A 22,577-nucleotide genomic window follows, 5' to 3' on the forward strand; every position below is an offset into this window, starting at 1 on the left:
ATAAAGCAAAAAATAAATAAAAAATAAGCAGGTTATTTTTTTAAGTTTGAGAAGTTAGGGAAACCCATTATTTATATCCATTTTTATATTTTAGTTATTTATAGTTTAAACCAATTAGTTAATCAGACAGACAGAATGATATAATCAAATCAATCTTTATTGGCAATTTGACACGAACAACCCATCTATCCTACTAAAATACACATGCATGCGCTGTATCTAAGCAAGTCTTTCCACAGTTACAGTTAAACACATACTTGGAGAATCACTTCCAACAGGTGAATGTTGGTTTACATTAAGGTGAAACTAAAAGGCCGGAGGGCCGTTCATAGGCCTCCCTCCTTAGTTCTCTCTGCTGTTGATCCTGTGAAACCTGAGACTCTTGAGATTGTGTCCTTTGGGGAACATCGTCAAAAAATAGTTTTAACAATATTCAGCCTTGAAATTGTGCTCAAAATGACCATTGGCAACAACTTGCTACAAATTTAAAACTAGCAAACAAAAGAACCCAAGCGCACCACATTACAATATAAGGGTTTCAAAGCTGTATAGATGACAAATTTTGACAGGATGAAAAAATAAATAAATTCCATCTAAGTAAACTATGCAAGATTTGAATCTACCAAACACTGCTTAATGTTTACAACCAAAACTTTAGTCACAAAAGAGCACTAAATGCAGCATGACGTTATAAACAACGTGACATTGTTTTGTATAACACAGCATACCATAGAAAGAAGGAAAGAGAAAAATAAGATTTCTCCAAATGTACGCATATCTATTAATTCTTTGTTTGCGCAGGTCCTCAAAGGACTTTGGTCACACACATAATGTCTTATTTGAATAATGTGGATGATGATGATATAAGAAACTGTAAACTAATATGATGTTTATCCTCACCTTAACACCAAAGAACACTTTCTAGTCTGTATATCCACCAAGTTCTGACCAGTATTGCTATAAATGCTACAACTTTTTTTTTAAAAATGTTATCTCATGAACTGAGAATGTCAGCAAAAAATAAAACCCCAAAAAACATCACATTAACAAATGCATGTTGTCACAGATTTCACAGGTGCAAAAGCAAGGCATCAGAGAGTGTTCTCTACAACTAACTACCTACTCCCTATCTAAAAATAATGACCTAAATGGGTGCCCTTGTTCAAAAAACCAACAATGAATAATTCATTTTGTTAACACACTACAAGGCAGAAGCTCCTTTGAGATAAACTGATATGGAGTCGTGTTGGTTTGTTTTACACTACTGAAAAGAAACCAGTTAAATAAATGCCAAACTATCAACCTTTTTTAAAAAACACTCCCTTGTCACAACAGTCCATTTAGCGCAGGACGATCCATTGTGATTCTGAACCATCAGTTCAATGAAGGTCTTGTAGACCAGATGAGGGCTGGGGCATCTTGTCAATGATAGTCGCTTGAATGGAACAAGGGCTGAAAGACTGACATCCATCGACAAATGGTGCCCAGCCTAAGATGTCGCCACAAGTTAACGTTCCAGAACCAATGTGGCGCTTCCATCACATAATATAAACCTTTTCAGCCTGGGAAAAGTTGAAAACCTCTTTGGTCCTGGGGCATATCACCTTATCATCTTGACGAATGGACAGGAGTGACTGAAAAGCAGAGGTAAGGGAACATTAATCATTATATACACACTACCTGACAAAAGTCTTGTTGCCTATCCAAGTTTTTGGAACAACAAATTATGACTTGACTTCTAGTTGATCATTTGGTATCAGAAGTGGCTTATATTAAAGGCCAAGGCCTCTAGATTACGCCTATTTTACCTAAATAAATTATGATCATGCCTTGATTTTTAATCATTTAATTAGGACAGTAAGGTTTTTGCTTAGACAAAAGTCTTGTCACTTAAAATAAATAATGTACAGTATAGAATATAAAGTCATGGTGCTGTGGAAAATAATCAATATTGTGTATGACTCCCATGAGCTTGGAGGACTGCATCCATTCATCTCTGCAATGACTCAAATCACTTATTAATAAAGTCATCTGGATTGACAAAGAAAGCGTTCTTGCAGGACTCCCAGAGTTCATCAAGATTCTTTGAATTCATCTTCAATACCGCCTCCATCTTACCCCAGATATGCTTGATAATGTTCATGTCTGGTGACTGAGCTGGCCAATCCAGGAGCACCTTGACCTTCTTTGCTTTCAGGAACTGTGGTGTGGAGGCTAAAGTATCAGAAGGGGCACTATCCTGCTGAAGAATTTGCCCTCTCCTGTGGTTTGTAATGTAATGGGCAGCACAAATGTCTTGATACCTCAGGCTGTTGATGTTGCCATCCACTCTGCAGATTTCTCGCATGCGCCCATACTGAATGTAACCCTAAACCATGATTTTCCCTTCACCAAACTTGACTGATTTGTAAGAGAATCTTGGGTCCATGTGGGTTCCAATAGATCTCCTGCAGTATTTGTAATGATTGGGATGCAGTTCAACAGATGATTCATCTGAAAAAAAAAATCTACCTTCTGATATTTTTCCAAATGATCAACTAGAGGTCAAGTTATTATTATTTATTGCTCTTACAACTGGGATTGACGACAAGACTTGTGCCAGGTAGTGTACAGGAAATTAACAGCATATAAATAGCATCATAAAAATACTGAAGAAAAAAATGACATGCAGAAGGAAAACTGACTTTGAAACTCACATTGTATCCATAAACATAGCCATTAGGCAGCATCATGGGAGGATTGTTCTCATTCATGACCTCGCCAGAGATTTTGCACACCAGCCTCGAGTTTGCACAGTGAGCCATGGGAAGCGGTTGCGCCAATTTGTTTAGTGACTTACTGCAGACGGGACAGTCTGGGTTTTTGGAAGTGCCATCTTCTTTATAACACTGCCTGTAAACGCGGAATTAAGGTCAACAAATGTTCAGTTAAAGTGTCAATATAAGGCGCTCTTCAACTGTTCTCCTTGGTGTAAGTAAAGGGCGCACATTTACAAGAGTGCTGTGTCTTGCTTGTTGTGCTACTGACTGATGCACCTACTCTATGTTTCAAACAGAGGAAGTCACACATCATAGTTTCCGCCACACCAAATTTCATTCTTGCCACGGCTACGTTACAGCTTCTCATTCAAAACATTCAGATGTTGTCATTTTTTTGCACCAAATCGTATTAAAATGTAAGTGAATTATAATAGAGCAAACTTTTCTGTAATCGTAGTAGTGCTGTGTGTTATCTGTTTAACCTTTTAAGGACTGACTGACAGGACTGCGTGATGTTTGAGGCCTGCAAACACTACGTAACTTACAGTTATTATGAACACCTTTTCCATAATTATACTTTCTTTATAAATAAAGGTCTATGATTCTGCATACAATGACTATCTTGCTGGAGCTTATGGCCGTTACACTTTACTTCAGGACGCATCAATGCCATTAGTGGAGACATTCATAAATATTCCTAGCAAATCTAATACATGTTGGAGACATACTCGTTCCATAAACGCACTAAATTGTGTTTATTTGAGAGCGCAGAAGAAAATCTGCGATTGAGCAGTGTATATTTGAGGGCGTGCAAGAAGTTTTGTGCACAAACAAATGAAAATCAGGGCACAAACTAAGAGATTCGCATGCTTGTTTTACATAGATGTGATCTCGACTTGTAATACTGCACTCAGACATTTGTCATTGAAATAACACCACAGGTAGTTGGAAGACCTGTGGAAAAAGCCTGCCACCACAGCTGGAAAAATCTAAGAGGAAACACTGCACATGATCATCTGGGATATACATCAGTGCACATGAATGCGAGCCCTATACTGACACTGAGGGGAAAAAAATGTATGTATATATATATATATATATATATATATATTTTTTTTTTTTTTTTTTTTTTTTAAACAAAGTATTCTCTTAGCTTGATCATATTTTGATTGAAGGCATATATGGTCTGTTTTGAGCATGTTTTTATTTTTATTTTTTTTATTTGGCTGTCTATAGTGGATCAGGGAGCTTTTAGATGTAAAATATTTTAATTCAAGTTCTAAAGACAAATAAAGATCTCATATTTTTTTTATTAACACTAATTTTGCTAATTTTCAATTTGAGCTAAATTAACACTAAGCTATCAAACTGCCATACTGACTCTTTTAAAGTCCTCCAGCAAAAGTACTATTACTATTATTTTCAATAAAATATTAACAGGACATTCAATTGGGAAACTCTATAGGGAATATATATTTGAAATGAAACCAAGAATTAACTGGTTTGATGTCATTTAAAATAAAATAAGAGTTAATCCAAGTTAATTTCAGGGTTTCAAAATGACTTTCCAAAGCAAACTTTACAGAAAAGATCACTGGCTGATAAACACCTTTAAACTACAATTGTGTGTGCACATGACAAAGCGCATTTTCTCTAAAGCTGGGCATATTGTTGACAGAATAAAGAACTAACTTTAACTCAGTTGTGTTTGAATGCTTTTTCTTAACCAGAACATGTGAAACAATATAAGCACTTTAACCTAATGCCGACTTGAGTGTACATGTATGTTCTGTATCATAATTGGGTCTGCTTTAAGTTTTATTATTCCCTCTGCACTTTTATGTTTGTTTTTGCCCAAATCAATGGTTTTAATTAAACAAAAAATAGGCAAACTTTAGCATGTTTGCAAATACTGTCAACAAAGTTTGAATAATCAGGTATGTGATGAGCCGAAGACAAAAAAAATAAAAAATAAAGACGAGAGCCCCTCTTCCCTTGCTTTTAATAGTTTAATTAGTTATAAAATATATTTTTAATATCATCTAAACTCATGACACTTTCAGGTATTATATTTCTGGTGCTAGGCTGTAGCACTGGATAAATGAAAACATAAGAACAGATGATTAGAAGAGGATAATAACAAATGTGTGTCCTGGCTTTATTTGTAATGTAGGCTAAATAGAGCGTATGTGGTCGTGTTGTGCAAAAGTAAGAGCTGAAAATGTCTGCACAGCCACGCATGCATTCACAGCGTTTTCATAATCTTGCATATTGTCAGCAGCTTCGTCATACACGCACATTTTAGGACTACACAATATCATTACGCTATATACACAGTAGCCTATGTAGGTCTACAATTGCATTCCTGAATGATGTCCGGAATGAAGCAGTTACTGCTCCTTGTGCACGAATGTGAACAATAAAGGCGCAACCTATCAGGTCGTTTGCTTTGACAAGAATGAACCTAACATCAAGACCTCCTCACAACCCCCCCCCCCACCTTCTCAAAAAAAAAAAATCAGATTTACGCAAATTACAGGAGTCGCCCCAATGAACTCGGAAAATACAGAAATCCGTATGTATACGGAAGAATCACATCTCTGATAATAAATAATGTAATTCTTATAATACTTTACAACAAATATTATATGATATAATATATAATATTTCTGAAAAATGCCCATCGCTAAACAGAACATCCTGAATGTATTTAATTCAAAACAAAGATGGAGAAAGGATACGGCGTTTTGATGGCAGACAGCCCTGCCTGCAGGGTAATGGTAAACACGGAGTTGTTCCCCAGCTGGTGTAATCTGTAGTTGTCATATCTGAACTGCTGAATCAGCATTTTCCATCGAGCTGGATCCAAGAGATCCTGGGAGAAAAGACAAAAAATGATGTTGACCATTAAATTTTTACCTGCTATGAAAGCATATTCAGAAACAACTGGTCATCAATAGTAAAGCACATCCTTTAAGAGGAAGATTAATTTAAGGATAAATAGAAAAAGACATAATTTACCTTATAAGGTGAGATATGCGTGTCTGAGGGAAATGCCAGCATGCCCATCACCTGCCGTACCTCGTCCAACTGTCCTCCTTCTGCCTGGCTGAAGTGTTTGCGTGCATGTCTGAAAGAGATTCATTTAGCCTTACTAACAACCAACAATAATTTATATTCATGTTAACAATAAATTACAGTGATTCCGATGAACTTGGAATGACCTGCCATAAAGTCCTAGCATTAACAATAAAAAAAAATCATACCTAACTGCATCCATCCGTTTGTTTTGTCGAATGAGTTCAATAAATTCCTGGATCCTTAAACTGAACTCCAAACAGCTCTGGGAACAAGGAAATATTTCAATAAAACATAATAAACCTTACCTTTAAAATTGCATTAGCTTTCAACTCTGAAATGTAAATTAATCAAAGCACAGACTGCAAGGAATACAACCACAATAGGGGTGTGTTTTTTTTTTTTTTTTGAAAAAGATAACTAAACTTTTTTTGTGTTATATCTTGGCTTGTTTAGGCCAGTCAGGAAAAAATAAGATACTAAAACTGTCAAGCGTTGTTAGTAATCCTTAATGAGTGATTTATTCGAGTTATCAGAGAGTAAAAGGAATCAGAGAGTAAAATTCAATACCTTTAAGACCTTTCTTAAAACTCTTTTCATAAATTTTAAAACCGTATCGCATCTTTAGGTCTGAACCGGTAACATTGGTGACATTTTATATACATTTACTAAATACTGATTGCAAGAAACTAATCCTGAACTAAAACATTATCCATATACTTTATAAAAATGTTAATCCAAAGTGCCGCCTATAGAATAGCAGAAATAATGGTGCTGCCTTTGTAACTGCAGTAAACAAGCAGTGTGACATGAAATATAGCAGGATGTTATCGATTTCATAAATTACACAGCATCCCAACATTTCTAAATTTAGCATACAACTATGATTATACAACTGTATAATCACAAACAATGCAAAAATAAATACATTGTAATAGCATTTAAGACTTTTTAAGGGCTTTAAATTTCTCTAAATTGATTAAGCGACTTAATACTTTAAGACCCTATGGACATCCTGTTATTTCATAATAAACGGAATTAGTTCAAAACAACTGATTCATTGAGATGAAAATCAACTGAATGTTTTTTATGAATGAATCACTGAACCAAACACAATTTAATGCAGTGCTTTTTGTGTGGTCTGATACCCCTTTTATATCATATCTCAGCCAGGCAGTGATGATCACTGTTTTTTTTTAAAGAAATCAGATCTCAAACGTAATGATTTTGTATGGGATGATAATTTACCGGAAGTCCTGTGTCTGCCTGACTGAAATTAAAAGTCAGTGTGCATATACCCCATTCTGTAGCTGTACTCTATATATTTTGTGGACACACTGATATTCAAAAACACTCTTGCTCATGTGATACTCTCTAACTACATCATATACTATAAAGATCAAAACAAAGCTATAAATGCTTTTTTTTCCGATGATTGGAATTCAAAGGGAAACGAAATTAATTACACAGTGAGTTCTGTAGGAATTAAGCATGGGATGACAAATGCTTTCAAGTTTTAGTGCGGTTTGGGAAAGTCACGTTTTAAAACTGCTAAAACGTTGTTATTTTTCTGTTATTGTTAATTTACCGTTCCTGCGGTACATGTTTTTTTTTACGTGGTGTCAAAACATTTATTGGACAACAGTATCTTCAGCAGCAAATAACCATCCGCATCAAAAACTACCAATCAGCATAATTCAGCAAAGATTGGGAAATAAAAAAGAAATAAATTACTTATGCCCCAACATCCATGCATGCTATGCATCTGAATAGTGCAAATAAAAGAAAGATATCCAAAAATGCCTTTTCAAGATGTAAAAAAACTAATTGTGTTTTTTTTTTTTAAAGAATGAAAATAGAGGATGTCAATGATTTATTTTAATTATTTAGCCTGGCATATTTACTGTTCCAAAATATTTTAAATGTTTCTTAAAATAAAAAAATAACGTGTTCAATGGGAAACATTTTTTTTTTTTTTTACCCAGATCCTTGAAAAGAAAAAAATACAGCAGTAGCTATGTCTCCATCCAAAGATGCAAAGTAAATTTATGCGCAAAACAGGAATTTTGCATAAAAGACGTGCGACTAAAGCAGTGTTTCTATCCTAGAGGTCAAAGAAAACAAAAACGTCACTTCCTGATTAACTGGCACCAAATATCAAAAGTAAAAACAGAATTTGCTAAAAAAAAATTCTTTTATGCGCAATATGCAAAATGTGCATAAAAATAGGTGGATGGAAACGTAGCTAGTTAGATTTTTTTAAATATATTTCAATCATAGTTTGAATATGTCTTACTTTCATTTTCCGCAAGCGAGACTTGTTATCATGGCACCAAGCCAGACAGGTGGCAGTTTCCTGACGTTCGAGAGATTCTTCGACTTCTTTTGCAGTAAGGAACATTTCTATGTTGACCAGATCCTATAAAAACAAATTAAGGCATATAAGAGACAGCGCTAGTATTTAGCCAACATTGCAGATAAAGCCAACGAACCTCAATTCCGCTTTGCCTGGCTAGCTTGACAGCAGTGTTGTAATAGCCGCAGCGTAGTAAGTGCTCCACCATCATGCGGTCCATGCGCTTCTTTTTCCAAACATTAACACTGGCTGGCTGATCACTGCTGTGCTCCTTCAGGTGCTCGATGCGTCGCTTACATAACTTGGCGCTTTCATCTTCTGCTTGAATGGACTCAGCTGCCTATCAGATATGAAACCCTTTCATTAAAAACTGTATAAATGTAGTTAAACGTAAAAAAAAAAAATCTTATATGATGCTTCAGCATACCTTTCTCTTGAGGGCGCTGAGCTTTTCAACCACGCCGTCCAAAAGAGAGACTACAGTATCCACCACTGGAAAGCTACTAAGTGTTTTCTCCAGCTCTGCCACCACCATGGTCACGTGACTGGTCTCCCGGTCAATGTTCTTTTGAGCTGCTCGGAAGCGCTTGTTCAAGGTTTCATAAGGAACCTGTTGAAATAAATAAGCAGTAGCATTTCATTACTAGAGATAATATTGATTACCTGATAGGATGAGGATGTTCTCTTGTTTATAAAACTACTGATTATATCGTTCTTCACAGAATGGGTTCACAAAGCACCTCATATATTATTAAAAGGCACCTATTTTCCCTCTTTTTCATGATTTAGGATATGCCTTTTGTGTCTCCAGAATGTGTCTATAAAGTTTCAGCTCAAAACACTCATCAGCTTATTTATTATACCTTTCAAAATATTAGAATTTTCTGCTCTGAACACAATTTAGCTGTTTTTGTTGCCTGTGCCTTTAATGCTAGTTCTGCCTGCCCACCATTCCCACATACCTGTCAGAGTGTGCCTCAATCTCTGCCTCGGCTAAGTCAGATAAACAGCACAGTGACAAACATGAAGAAAGCAGATCTCACATAACATTTGTGAGAAATACTACAGTAAGAACTTTCCCAATGATTATTTGATGTATTTGTTGTGGAGTTGCAACAATGAGTCACACACAATGTCATTACAAAGTTCATTTGGATACAATTTTAATGTCAGTAAAAAAAAAGAGAGACTTAGTCTTTATATTAAGCCAATATGACTGTGGAAGCAACTTTATGTCTGGCGTACCAGCATTTCTTGTTTGTGTTTGTTTTATTTCCATTGGCGACTCCTAGAGGCAATTATGTTAAATTGAACACTACAAAGTATTTTGAGCCATGCAACGGCAGCTGTATGGGACAGGATCATCCGCATGTCAAGCAGGTATAATAAGGTTTCCATACCATGCAGTTGACTAGCCAAACATTAAAGCGCAATTTGCAGCGATCGCCGGTTTTCCCAATGTAATCGGAGCAATCGACTGCACGCACATTGCTATTAAGGCCCATCTGAAGACGAATTTGCATACGTGAATCGGAACCATTTCCATTCAATAAATTTGCAAATAATATGTGAAGCTCCAAGGTGGCAGGCACTCGGTCAGTTGTAGAGTGGGCAATTGGGCAGCTGAAATGCCAGTGGCACTGCCTTGATAAGAGCGGAGGGGTACTGCTATACCGCCCTAACAAAGTGTTCCTCTAAAACATCTGTCTCTCCCACAGACACGGATACTACTCTAGACAGTAAAGTGTCGCCCACAACTGAGGCAACTCTCCTCATGAGGTGTTAGTTCAGTATCCCCCATTCGGTCCACACTTTGATGGTGCGCCGCTGTTCTTGGTGCTGAAAACACGTCCATTTGTACAGCCTCAGAACGCAGCTCTCTTTTCAGTCAGCTTATGTTCAGTTGGCGTGTTCACACACAGCTTTTTGGACCAGACAGGATGCATCGGCTTGGTGTGTCCCGCCTTAAAATAAACCCAATGTAAATTTCACTTTTTACATGTACACAAGGGTTGTGTGTGACATGAATTTCATCATCAGGACAGAACAAATTTAGTTTACATCAGATTCTGTAATACTCTGTACACATAATGTCTTTTATTTGCATTCAATATTTTGTCCAAAAACCCTGCCCTGAGTTCACCAATAAACATGACATTTTAAAAAAATAAAAATAAACAGGACACACAGGAATGTGTGCAAGCTACAGCAAAAATATATGCATTTGTAAATCAGATATTGTGCAAAGAGGATTTGAAAGTACAGCCAGGTGTGCAGCTCCACTATGAAAGAATGCAAAGATGTTTATAAGGGACAGAAGCCCATAGGCCATTAGAGCTGCCGAAAGATTTTGCAATGCTGATTTGATTTGTCAGAAAAAAAAAAAACAGAGCAAACCAACCAATTACTAAAGACAGCAAAAATAATAGAAGCCGTACATTTATGTTAATCCCAAATTGATACTCCAAAAAATGAAAGATTGAAGAAAAAAAATCAATATACATCCATGAGGATCATCACATATTCAAAACAGAAAACACAAAACAGTGTTTATCCGTGTGCTTGATCTGTTTGTTTATGTGTGTCAAAAAGGTATAGTTGAGCTGCCGTCAACCATGTGTTTAGTGAACGTAATAAGAGTTCACAAATAAAAACTCTACATCAAAACAGTCCACCAGATAAACTGATTGAGTTTCTTCAGAAAGACATAAACAGGGTTAAAAGACTTAAATTTTAAGACCATTATTATTGAAATTTCAGAAATATAGGCTAAACGCTAAGGATTTTTTTCTAATGGCCCAGATAAAGCATTAAAAAAAATACATTCAAAACAAATGTTATCGTAAGGAATATAAACCATATTAGTAGAGTTTTTTTTTTATTGGAATGTTAGTGATGGGTGTTGGTAGCTTTTAGGAAGGCTCAAAAAAACAATTAACCAATAACCATTAACCAAAAGGCTGCGTTTTAACCAATTAATGTTATCAGATAAATTATTAAAAAGTATTATGTTATATATTTTTGAAGTTTGGCTGCATAAGGGGCCGATTACAGTGAACACGCTTTTTGGGTTGAGAGGGGCATCTTTTGAATGGTTTACTAATGGCCGCGAGTGTTTTGCGCCCTGCTTATGCGTCCTACAAGCCTTGCGTTTTTTTCAACCCAGACCCAGTCAACCTAGTGGTTGCTGTTTCAAGTTATACAGAGCTGTATTACTTTACAAATCTTGAACATCACAATATTATTAAAGATAATGAAAAACATCGACAACAATGCTTGCGCACATGATACACAGCTGATTCAGTTGTTTTCTGGTGATATAAAAAAAAGTGCACCTTGTCAACAAAAACGCAGCGTGGTGCACCTCACGTTTTTGGAACACAAACACTGCAGGTTCTGTTGTTCTATATGCTGTTGTCCGCATGTTAAAATAAATCAGTATTTTAAAATGAAATATTTAATGTGTCACACAAAATAGACACATCAGTTATTTTTAATGAAATAATAATTTATATTAATTTGACCTGTTAACCACAAAAATACGGTTAACGAGCGGCGGTTGTCAAAATAAACGGAACTGAGCATCCCTAGTAGCTTTACATGGACAAAGGAAAATTAAGATCTGTTGAAAATGATTTATGACCCACAACACAATATTTCAGTAAATTTAAGACTTTTTAATGACTAAGATTTTGTTTTTCAAATTTAAAACAGAGTATATTCAAATGAATTAGTTTAAACATACTTTACACAATCATTTATGTTCTGAAATGCCAAAATCCATTAAAGTGAACTATCCTTGTTGAGTTTTCAAGCATAAATGAAAAATGAAAAACAGAACGCTATTGACTTTAAAGCAAAGCCATTGCTGCTGATGCTGCCCTTTTGCTTGTTCACTTTTCTATTTGACAGAGTATTGATGTATTTCTCATAAATACTTTATTTTTCATTACTGTTTACTCGCTTGGTTTGGAATACTGCCACGTCCTGTGATACAGGCATTTATATGTGGAGCCTCAGCAAATGCTCTCGACTAAAAAGCTACATTTTGAAGATTACAGACTTTATTCAGCTATGCATTTGAGAGAAAAGGTCATAAAGGTGAACATGATCATTAGGCCAAGATAAGCAGACGTACAGCAGCTGTGGGAAAAAAGCAGAGATGCATAAACCTTCAATCTTATCTCTCAGGATCCGCCAGTTTATTTTGATCAGGTTATCTATCACCTTACAAACAGGGCAGATAAGTAGTATCAACATTTGCAGTGCTCTATTCATGTACAGATGTTTCAGAGTAGATAAACAGTCTGCATCAGTCAATGCTATTATTGAAGCTTTAACCTTTGTTGCATTACAAGGCACAACGTGATATAGGCAGCGAGAAGTGAAAAAGCCTAAATTTAGACAGAATTTATGCAAACCACTGAAGAAGTACTGATGCACAAATAAGAACACAACTCAGCTAAACACTAAATCACACAGTATCAAATATTTCATTCCAGTTAACATTTATAAATGGATGGTTCACCTAAACATGTAAATTCAGTCATCATTTACTCAACCTGTTGTTGTCTTATGACCTTTATGCTTTTTTTTATCCCAAAAAAGAAGAAACAACAACAACAACAACAACAACAACAACAACAAAAATCTCCAGTTAGGCCTCATCCATTTTATTGTTGTGAATAGCGGACAAGGTTAAGATTTTAGTATGCAAGAAAGATGGTATGCAACGTGCCATATGTTTCAACTATTCTAAAGGTATTCAGCGTGGTTTGATATAGAAAAAGCTTAATTTAAATTGTTTTATAGAAATCCTGGCCTTGACAGTTTGCCTTTGTCCATAACTGAATGAGCGTCCATTTAAGCAGCCGTTCACTATGGGTTAGAGCTGCACGATTCTGGCTAAAATAAGAATCGCGATTTTTTTGCTTAAAATAAAGATCACGATTTTCTCATGATTCTGTAAATGTAAAATAAAGGTATGGTAAAAACAAACATATGGCACAACATCAATAATAATATTATGTAATGGTCTACTGGTTTCTATAAATAATTCTATTGTACTTATAATAATTCTGATGTTGAATTATTATGTTTAAGATATATGCTTGCAATCTGTCATATTAGACAAATTTATTCACTAGTAAAATCAGACATTTGCCATTATCAGATTATATTCAACAATATATAGGCTAAAGCAGTTATACTGACATTGTAAACCTTTATTTTCATGCACAACTGTGGGTTTGCTATGAAAGAAAAAACAAATGCTTGTCGTAATCATAACTCTAAATGCGATATGATCATTTAAATGAAGTGCACACTTTCGGTTTCATTCTGACTGCTACGTGCTTGTTCATACTTCGCGCGCGGCTCCCAAACGATCACTCTGTGCCACAAACTGAACATTATTTACAACTGTATTACCTGTTACTTGCAACAAATGCAGGTTCTGTTCACTTAAGTAGACGCGCGCGCGTCTATCATTAAGTAGAGCGCGCGCCCTCTCTGTAATAACAGCTCGGTCAGCAGCTCACGTCACATGTGATTTCCTGATCGCGAAAACATCATTATATTACGACAAAAATTACATTTTAGGTGAATTATACCTAATAAATACAGCATGTGATTCATTCAACATCATTTGGAGATGTCAATGTCACTGAGCAACGTGTGTGGAACAATGAAAAGACTCGTGCAGCCACCTTTTCTTCTCTCCTGAACTTGAAAATATGATTGGCAGAATCGTAGAAATGCTGGATTAAAATTGCCCAGGGGGTCGAATCGAGATTGCGATCTTTTAACGATTAATTGTGCTGCTCTACTATGGGTCAACTAGGAAAAACACATAAGCGCACCTTTTTTTATAAATCAGGACTACTAAAAACAAAGCAAAACAAGACCAGAACTCTGGCTGTTAAATAAAAGTCAGACTGACAGTTGACAGATGAATTTGATAAACGCAACAAATTGATTTACATCAGAAAATAGAACATCGATAGTTCTTTGTATGCCATTGATATTTGTTTTGATTTCTCACAACCTGTTTAATTTCTGGTCAGATCGAAGTATATTTTGGTGCTAATAGTGTAAGAATTGAAATATTGCAAATATTCTGATGTCTTTGACAATTCAAAACATGAGCTGAAAACAGAGACTGGTAACTTCACAACTCAGCAAGGGGAATGCGGGAAAAACCAGTTCCTGCTGCATTTGCATCTGAGTCTGCTTCATCCCCCCATCTCACACATATGGTCATTTCAATGTTTGAATGTTCTAGAATTAACCAAACTGACTTTAACTATCATGTTTGATATCATTTGAAATGTCTCAGTGTGATTGGTACAATGGTCTCATTCTCTCAGAAATAGACATAATCAGAACAATAAATATATAACTTCAGGCATCTTTTGAACCACTGAGAGGGGTGTGCCACTAAGTGTGAATGCCTTTTGTTCACACCCCCTTCCTTGAGGGAATTCTTGGATTACTTAAGGCAAGGTTTGAGAAAAACTCAGGGCGATTCTGCCTAACCAGATCAGCCCATAACATGGGGTCTGCCCCATGTTATGTATATTTCAAAGTCAGGTATGCATCTTTTCTTCTTGGATTTATCTTTGATAATTTGATGTTTTGTATTGATCATTTATGAATTGACTGATTGAATTGGCATAATACATTTACCTGACTAATAAATTGTTATGTTTTGAATGATTCAAACAGAGTTCGTGTTATTATCTTTAGTAGATTGTGGTAATTTCATAGCACCACAAGCCCCTGTTCAGGTTAGTAGCGGACTAGAACACGGTAGACGGAGCATTGCGGCACGTTACACGATGTCTCTAGAGCTCCGACTAACAAATTGGCATTTATTCATGTATACTTAGGCTGTAAAAGGATATCTAAGGGGATAGTCCTTCACCCGATAAACTTTTAATACTATTTAGATAGTATAGTGATTATTCAAAGTTACTACTAGTTTAAGTACGACTGGTCTGCTTAATTCTATAGTAATGATCGTTATATGACTAAATAGCTCTGTCTGATTTAGGAGGTAGCAGACCTATGGGGACCGCATAAAAAATATCCTAATCTGAGTAAGTAGGGTTCTGCCTTTTTAGGATAGCGGTCAATCGCCCCTGTTTAGTGACCAAGACTGACATGCTTGTGCTTAAGAAATTGTATACTCGGCCGGTACAAGATTCAGGATGTTATAGAGATCCCAATGAACGAGAATAACATAAAATGATGAACCGAAGAGAATATTCAATCATAATCTAAAATAATGTGAAAGGAAACAAAATAACCTTCTCAATGTTTTATAATTGGAGTCAGATAAAACGAGGATAAACATATTAATATTCTAAACCATCTCATACTAAAATTGGAGTCAGATATGAGTTAAGTTTAATATAAATCAACATTGTGCACTGGAAAGACCGAACATGCAGTGAACCTTCATCCACCAGTGGATACCGTCATTGGACCAACTGGCTGGACCCTACAATAGTGTGTCATGAATGTACAATCCTGCAAAAACAGCCAAGGACATAAACTTTTTTAAAGTCTGAAAGTGAACCCGGAAGTTGCTGAGACTTTTATTGCTGCAAGTTGATGTACTTGTACAAAAAACTAATATTGAGTAGAGGGCGGGGCTTTCTTTTTGTGTATCACTCACTTGTAGCAAACTAATAGTAAGAGGGGCATGGTTAAAAATATGGTAGGCGAAGCCATCAAACTGATGTCAACAGAGGACCGAAATGCAAACGGTCATACTTTGATTGAAGACTTGATTGATTAACTTGCAAAGTTTAAAATTTCACCTAAAGAATTACAATGTTTGCTAGCAAAACAAATGGTGAACATTTTCATTTTACACCAACTTTAAATAACAATCCATAATTTTTTTCTTTATTATACAAATAAAAATAAAAATGTTACTTTATTTAACTTTATTATACGGCAAATTAAGGCTGCACAATATTGAATAAGATCGCAATATTTTCTTATTCTGCGATATATATTACGATATGAATACAATTTGCCCAGATAACTTGAATATCTCTATTTGCTAACAATTCATCATTTTGGCTAGAACGAGATAATTCTGTATCTGCATATACGTAATTTAATCTAGTAAACAAATTAAAAGCATAGATAAATACAATACAGAAAAAGTTACAATTAAAACAAAGAGTGTTTTATCGTTTTCTGAATCTAATACTATTCAGGTACTAAAATTAAATAAAAATTCTAACAATTCTATAAAATAATAACTGTACAATTTGTTACTCCTGAATGCTTTTAAAATCACCTGCAAAATCAAATTATATATTATAATACAGACTTAGCATCGCAAATCCTGCGATGTGACTATTGCGAATGATCACATTGTTATATCAATAGTAAAATTATATATTTTGCAGTCCTACGCCAAATACACTTGGAATACAGTGTGTAAAATGGGACCATTCTTTGAAAACTTTGTATCTTTAAAAATTTAAATGGTTAGTTAATCCGATAATGATCATTCTGTAATTAATTACTCACCAATATGTCGTTACAATCAATGAGATGTTTGTTCATCTTCAGCCCACAAATTAATGCTTCATTTTCACTGAATGGTATGGTTCAGTACAGTAAAGTACGATACGATACGGTTTGGGTTACCTTGTCAGGGTTGTGTCTGCACTGCCAAATGGTAAGCATAAGATAGACAGCTGTGGTCGACATAATTCTTGCTCAAAGAATAGTTAAAGCCAAAAAATATGTTTTATATAGATAAATACTGTGTAAATGTTAATAACTAACCTTTTCTATGAACAGGATTATATGAAAGCTGCAGTTCAGTGCTAATGTGAATTACTAAATGTCTGTAATTATATAGCCTAGCATATAAGAAATAAAATAAATAAAACAAAGCCTATACGAACACAGACCCTTGCTGTCTTTGAAATGTTATCAGTTATATAAAAATCACTTAAAATATACAGAGGCCTTTGTATGTGTTCAAAAACAATGTTTACAATCAGTACAAACCTCTGGTTATCTTTAATCTTCACCAGCATCTGTAACGTTAGTAACCTCTTGTAAAAAAGCTATTTGGTCATTCCCAATTTATAATAGTTGGTAATAGTTAGCGACGCTAATAATTAAAACTGCAGTTCATTTGTGTTAAATTCGTGTCGTTTTAGGTTGCTGAAGGAATCATTTTCTTGTTTCTTTGTTTTTTAGTGTTTCACTCTCATGTTTGTCAATTTCTAAATGGACGCAAGAAGCACTTTAATAATCACAAGCAAGTTATCATCATAAGCTCGAGCTCATTATTTCAAATATAGACGCACAGTGAAAGAGAAAGAAAACAAAACTACTTGCACTTTTCCACACATTTTTGATGGACTCGTTAAAGTCAATAGCAGGTACACAGCAAATTCTGTTCTTATTTCTAGGCATTTAGCTGTTTGTCACAAGACGTTTTGTTTGAGCTCAGGTCGACTATGGCTCGATACATATTCTTATGATATCACGTCTTGATTGTGTATTTAAAATGGTACTTCCTGTATTGTCATTTTCCTGGCTTTTGGCATCGACCGGTGACGTTCCTCTGTTAACCAATAGCATTAAAGAGCCCATATTATGGATTTTTGAAAATTCCCCTCCATGTAGTGTGTAGCACAGCTCTAAGTGAAGTGAAGTATCCAGCTAAGGCTTAAATCTGTAAGAATACAGTGTTTAAAACGGTTGATTCATCTATAAAAGAGTCGACTCATAGTGCTTCAAACGAGTCGCCTTGATACCGACTCATTAGGTGTTTCGCCATGACGTACGAACGAAACCAAGTTATTCACGTGCACGCGCAAACCCGGGAGATTTCAAACCTGAGGCCCCGCCCTCTGACGCAGAAACCCAGACACACACACACACCCACAAACACACGCACACCCACAAACACACGCACACAAACATGTCGGTCGATTGAAGTCACACTGCAGATGGATATTTTATTGAGTCTCTACCCAAAGATGAAACCTCAGCATTATAACCAAGCAGTTGGAAACTTCTGGAAGCTACATGCTACAAAGAATACTTCATCTGAGTTTGTTAAAGGAAGGATCAGTAAAGAGTAACTGATGGACGTCAGGATGGGTTTCTTCCATTTCTCAAGTGTAAGTACGTGCGGTTAAAGTTGTTGCCTCGTTTACTCTAGCTTGCAAATGTATTTAGTTGTGATTTGTTACTTGTAACCGCGTGTACTGTATCAGGTTAACTGGATATTTTATCTTATCGCGTGCAAAGTCACGTTAAAAACGCGACGCGTGCTGTTTGTTTATGGAGCTCCGTGCTAGAGTTCTGCTCCCGCGATTTATTCGGAAATTTATTCCCGCGCCGCAGAAATCTGGCGCGGGGACAGCCGCGGGAATAAATTTCCGAATAAATCGCGGGAGCGGTCGGTAACGGGTTTAATTTGGGACGGGAGCGGGCTGTCTAGCAATATCACGGATATTGCTATGCGAATTAGAAAGAGAGAGTCTGCGTGGTGCTTGTGTGTGTGTTAGTGCGCACGCGCGCGTATGCGAGAGAGAGAGAGAGAGAGAGAGAGAGAGAGAGAGAGAGAGAGAGAGAGAGAGAGAGAGAGAGAGAGAGAGAGAGAGAGAGAGAGAGAGAGAGAGAGAGAGAGAGAGAGAGAGAGAGAGAGAGAGAGAGAGAGAGAGAGAGAGAGAGAGAGAGAGAGAGAGAGAGAGAGAGAGAGAGAGAGAGAGCGAACGAACGAGCTTTGTGTGCTTTGTGCTGTGTGTTTATACAGACAGCTTGGCTGTCTGGACTGTATACTGGGTGATTTTTGGTTGTGTTCTCCGCTCTAGCGGGACCGGGCGCGGCGGGCAGAAAACGGAGCGGGTTCTCAGGCTAAAACCTGGCGGGTGCGGGCGGAAGCGGGAGCGTTGTCATCCGGAGGTGTGTGTGTGTTTTTGTGTGTGTGTGGTATGGCGAGTACACGACTGTCTCCTTCGTTCGGTTATCCGTGGCACTATCCACTCGCCATAGTGTGGCAGCTAAAATCCACGCCTACACTATCGAGCGTGTATGAACTGTGATTACTTTTTAAATTGCTGATTAGCTATTGGCCATTTCCCTCTCTGACTGAAGGCAGTCGACCAATCGCGACAGACTGTCATCGGTCCAATCAGCGCAGATTAGCTCCGCGCTAAAGAGGGGTTTGGGAACAAATGAATCACTGGACGATTCATACAGGAGTCGCTGGGATAATTAGGTAAAAATAAATGCAGATTATAAGACCATCAAAGTGTTTTTTGACCTTGCATGCATATTAGACTGTTGTTGGAGACCCTTACAACCAGGATATGACCCTATTTCATGTATAATATGGGCTCTTTAAGCTGTACGTCTAGCTCCACCCCTTTTTGTACCATTTTGTTGTAGAGCAATCCCATGCAAATGTCAACTTTGCTATGAAAAAAAAAAAAATTTCCAACAAAGTTTTCAACAAAGTAGCGAAACTGTTTCTAGGTTTTTTTGTGTAAGCAAGTATTTTACAGCACTTTATAAATACTCAAAAATGCCTCTGTCAATGTTTTCAAACCATTAGATTTGGTTTACCAAAGTCACACAAGTGGCAATTTCACATCTGTCACATCCATAACAGAGAAATGTAACATCCATAACGAAGTTTTTTCCTCATTAATGGAAATGTCAAATAAAATAAAACCAATCTTGTTTGTTCTATAGTGAGCTAACAATAGTAAGCTATAGTGAGCTGTTCTATAGTTATCCTTTTGATTAGCATTCTTTATTTTGGGTTGTGCACTTTAATTCATAGAATTTTTACCAAGTATGTTGTATACTATAAACTTGGATACTTTTTGGTCACGTACATAACGCATGTTTACTTCTCTCATTTAAAATATTAAAAATGTTTAAAGATTAATATTTTCGGATGACTTGACTTTGTGGTTAGTTGTTCTAGGAAATATAAACTAATGTTTCAATATAATGTTAACATATTCTTTCTCTGTGAGTTTTTGCTTTGAATTTTTACTACAAATGTCACATTCATAACGCTGGAATTGCTCTTTACCCAAAAAGTGGTACGGTCTGCTTTTTTGGTTCCTTAGACAGTGAAATGGGCCAAAAAAAAAGTACGATACTCTACCACACCATACCATAGGATTGTCACGATTCTAGAATTTGGTACCAATTTGTACAGAAATAAAAAAAAAAAGTCCATTTCCCGCAAACATTTGAGCGCTGTTGAGCACAGCGCTGATTCGCCATTGTGTTCACATGCTCAAAAGAAACGACTGTGATTGGCCGTGAAGGTCATTAGTTCACCAAATTCATTGCTGTTTACTTAGTGTAATAATCACAGTTTTTTCTGTTGAGTTAGTGAATACAATGGCAAATCAGCAGTGTTTAAGAATGTGCTCAACAGTGCACAAATGTTTGCAGGAAATTGATGTTTTTAAAATTTCAGTATCGATTGGTACCGAATTCCAGTATCATGACAACCCTATACCATATGGCTCAGGGCAGGCCACAAGACATTTATAATGAAATCTGAGAGCTCTTTCTACAGACTGCAACAGACCTGAGACATTCAAAGTTCAAAAAAAAGGAACCAAAACATTTTCGAAACATTCCATCTAACTTCAGTCAGAATGTGAATGTTGCCATCTATGGAGGATGAGGGAGCTCTCAGATATCCTCTAAAAATCTTAAACTGTGTTCTGGAGACAAAATAAAGGAAATTGTAAATGACATAAGGGTGAGAATTTAATAACAAAATGTAATTTTTGAGTAAACTAGCCCTGTAATGCTGGTTGCTATTCACTGCCAATTACTTTTTTTAAAGAAGAGGAAATGATATCAGGGTTATACATATTCATAGGTAGTTCGTTTTTAGGTGAACTCTTTAAGACATCTGTTTATTTCATTATTAGGCAGCAACCACCATTCATTTGTGACATACACTAGTAAAAATTAAATGTCATAAAAGGAATGTATTCCTTTTCGATTGTACACCATTATATAATTTGTAAATATGAACAAATATCAATTGTAATGATTCATCTACCTCTAAAACATTACACCAACCAGTCTCTTTTATGAAAGAGCTGTTCCACATATTTTCATTACACTTCCTCAACCAATGTGGCTTCTGGTTCTGCACCAAAATAGCGACTGGTATATATGGTTAGATCATGATGCAATGATCAAGAATGTACTGGAAATCATTCCCAATGCTGCAAGACAAGCTTAGATGCAACATGCCCTTGACACAGCAGTGAAGACCATATATTATTGACATTCAGTGTGCGTTTACATAAACAGGCGTCAAATTACATGAGATCCATGAACTAATCACGTCACAAAGCACTCAATGCATCATCAATCAGTCAAAAGAACCGGTTAACGTGAGGATTCATCCATAACGACGCTATCAATCGTGAAAAAAACCTCTGACGCAGAGAACAAAGGTGCTGTATCCCACCCATTACCGTAAATAATAAGCTCCTCATCGACAATCTACACCTGGTTGTTAAGCCCGCAAACGACCAACACAACATGATACAATGTGATCCTAATATGGTGCATAAATCGCATGCATACCGATCTCTGGTCACCATTGGCATGTGTATATCCCTCCAGCATTCATCTAAAGCCACGGAAAATCATAGCTTTAGATGACAGCCGCCAAATAGCAATCAAACGCACACATGAGACTGAACAGCAGTCGATTATGAAGCATCAGTACATCCGATATTATTCGTGTCACTCACTATCCAACCTCGCTAATGATTATCGTCAATCTGCCTTGAACTGCATTGCTCGCTGGTTACACTAGTGGACAAACCTGTGATGGGATAAAACAGCGTCTATTAACACAACACTGTCGGAACGCAAGAATGACATGGGCCAGACTGACATTAATCGACTCATTTACCCCTTTAACACAGCTGTCGACGCAATTTATAACTGAACATGCGATGTCACTGCTGGAATATTTGCGATCACTCCGGTTAGATCGGTTTGTGTGGGACTTGTTTTGCTAAGTTATCTAGCCCCAGAGCTAACCAGTTAACTGTCTAAATGCAGACACAGTTTTAATTTGATGGATAATCTCAGTTTGATGCCCTGTTATTGAGGTCAAACAACGCACACGGAATCTGTTTAGTTGCGTGATTAGATTATGGAGAGGAAACGCTTGACAGACCTTTAAAGTTGGGTATTCTTGCACCTTTAGGGCCATAGAGAGTTGAGCTGCTGTCTCTTGCACCGCCATCTTGCTTTGGGGAAACTGTGGAGCGTTTGTTCGTCTTCTTCCCGGATTTGGTCTTCGCCGCGGCAGCGAGGTTAGAACTGTT

General features: G+C 36.5%; 1 protein-coding gene and 1 long non-coding RNA gene across 4 annotated transcripts; one reads left to right on the top strand and one right to left on the bottom strand.

Annotated features, from left to right (window-relative positions):
• Positions 1–139: 139 nt before the first annotated feature.
• On the bottom strand, positions 140–22,577 carry maea (macrophage erythroblast attacher, E3 ubiquitin ligase). 2 transcript variants are annotated; one of them, NM_199549.3, is made up of 9 exons: positions 22,427–22,577; positions 8,621–8,803; positions 8,330–8,533; positions 8,134–8,256; positions 6,026–6,102; positions 5,781–5,889; positions 5,501–5,634; positions 2,697–2,892; positions 140–1,634 (listed from the first exon to the last, which is right to left on the bottom strand). In NM_199549.3, the coding sequence occupies exons 1-9, from the start codon at positions 22,493–22,495 to the stop codon at positions 1,539–1,541; spliced, it is 1,191 nt and encodes a 396-aa protein (NP_955843.2). In that variant the 5' UTR covers positions 22,496–22,577; the 3' UTR covers positions 140–1,538. The 2 variants fall into 2 exon arrangements, with proteins under 2 accessions (NP_955843.2, XP_087136246.1); XM_087280120.1 differs by having other exon boundaries at positions 21,823–22,503.
• LOC147833948 (uncharacterized) lies at positions 16,099–22,503 on the top strand. Of its 2 annotated transcripts, none has more exons than XR_015507486.1 (3): positions 16,099–17,301; positions 20,180–20,403; positions 21,101–22,503. It is a non-coding gene; the product is annotated as an uncharacterized LOC147833948 (long non-coding RNA). The 2 variants fall into 2 exon arrangements; XR_015507485.1 differs by having other exon boundaries at positions 16,123–17,301; positions 20,180–20,384; positions 20,741–22,503.

This window comes from Danio rerio, chromosome 14, assembly GCF_052040795.2.
Source record: "Danio rerio strain M-AB ecotype USA chromosome 14, GRCz13ab, whole genome shotgun sequence".
NCBI classification, from domain to species: domain Eukaryota; kingdom Metazoa; phylum Chordata; class Actinopteri; order Cypriniformes; family Danionidae; genus Danio; species Danio rerio.

Coding starts and splice junctions, on each gene's coding strand:
- maea (NM_199549.3), bottom strand. CDS start 22,495: ATGGCGGTGCAAGAGACAGCAGCTCAACTCTCTATGGCCCTAAAGGTG. Junction 8,534..8,620: donor TCAGCGCCCTCAAGAGAAAG/GTATGCTGAAGC, acceptor CATATCTGATAG/GCAGCTGAGTCCATTCAAGC. Junction 1,635..2,696: donor GCTATGTTTATGGATACAAT/GTGAGTTTCAAA, acceptor TCTGCTTTTCAG/TCACTCCTGTCCATTCGTCA.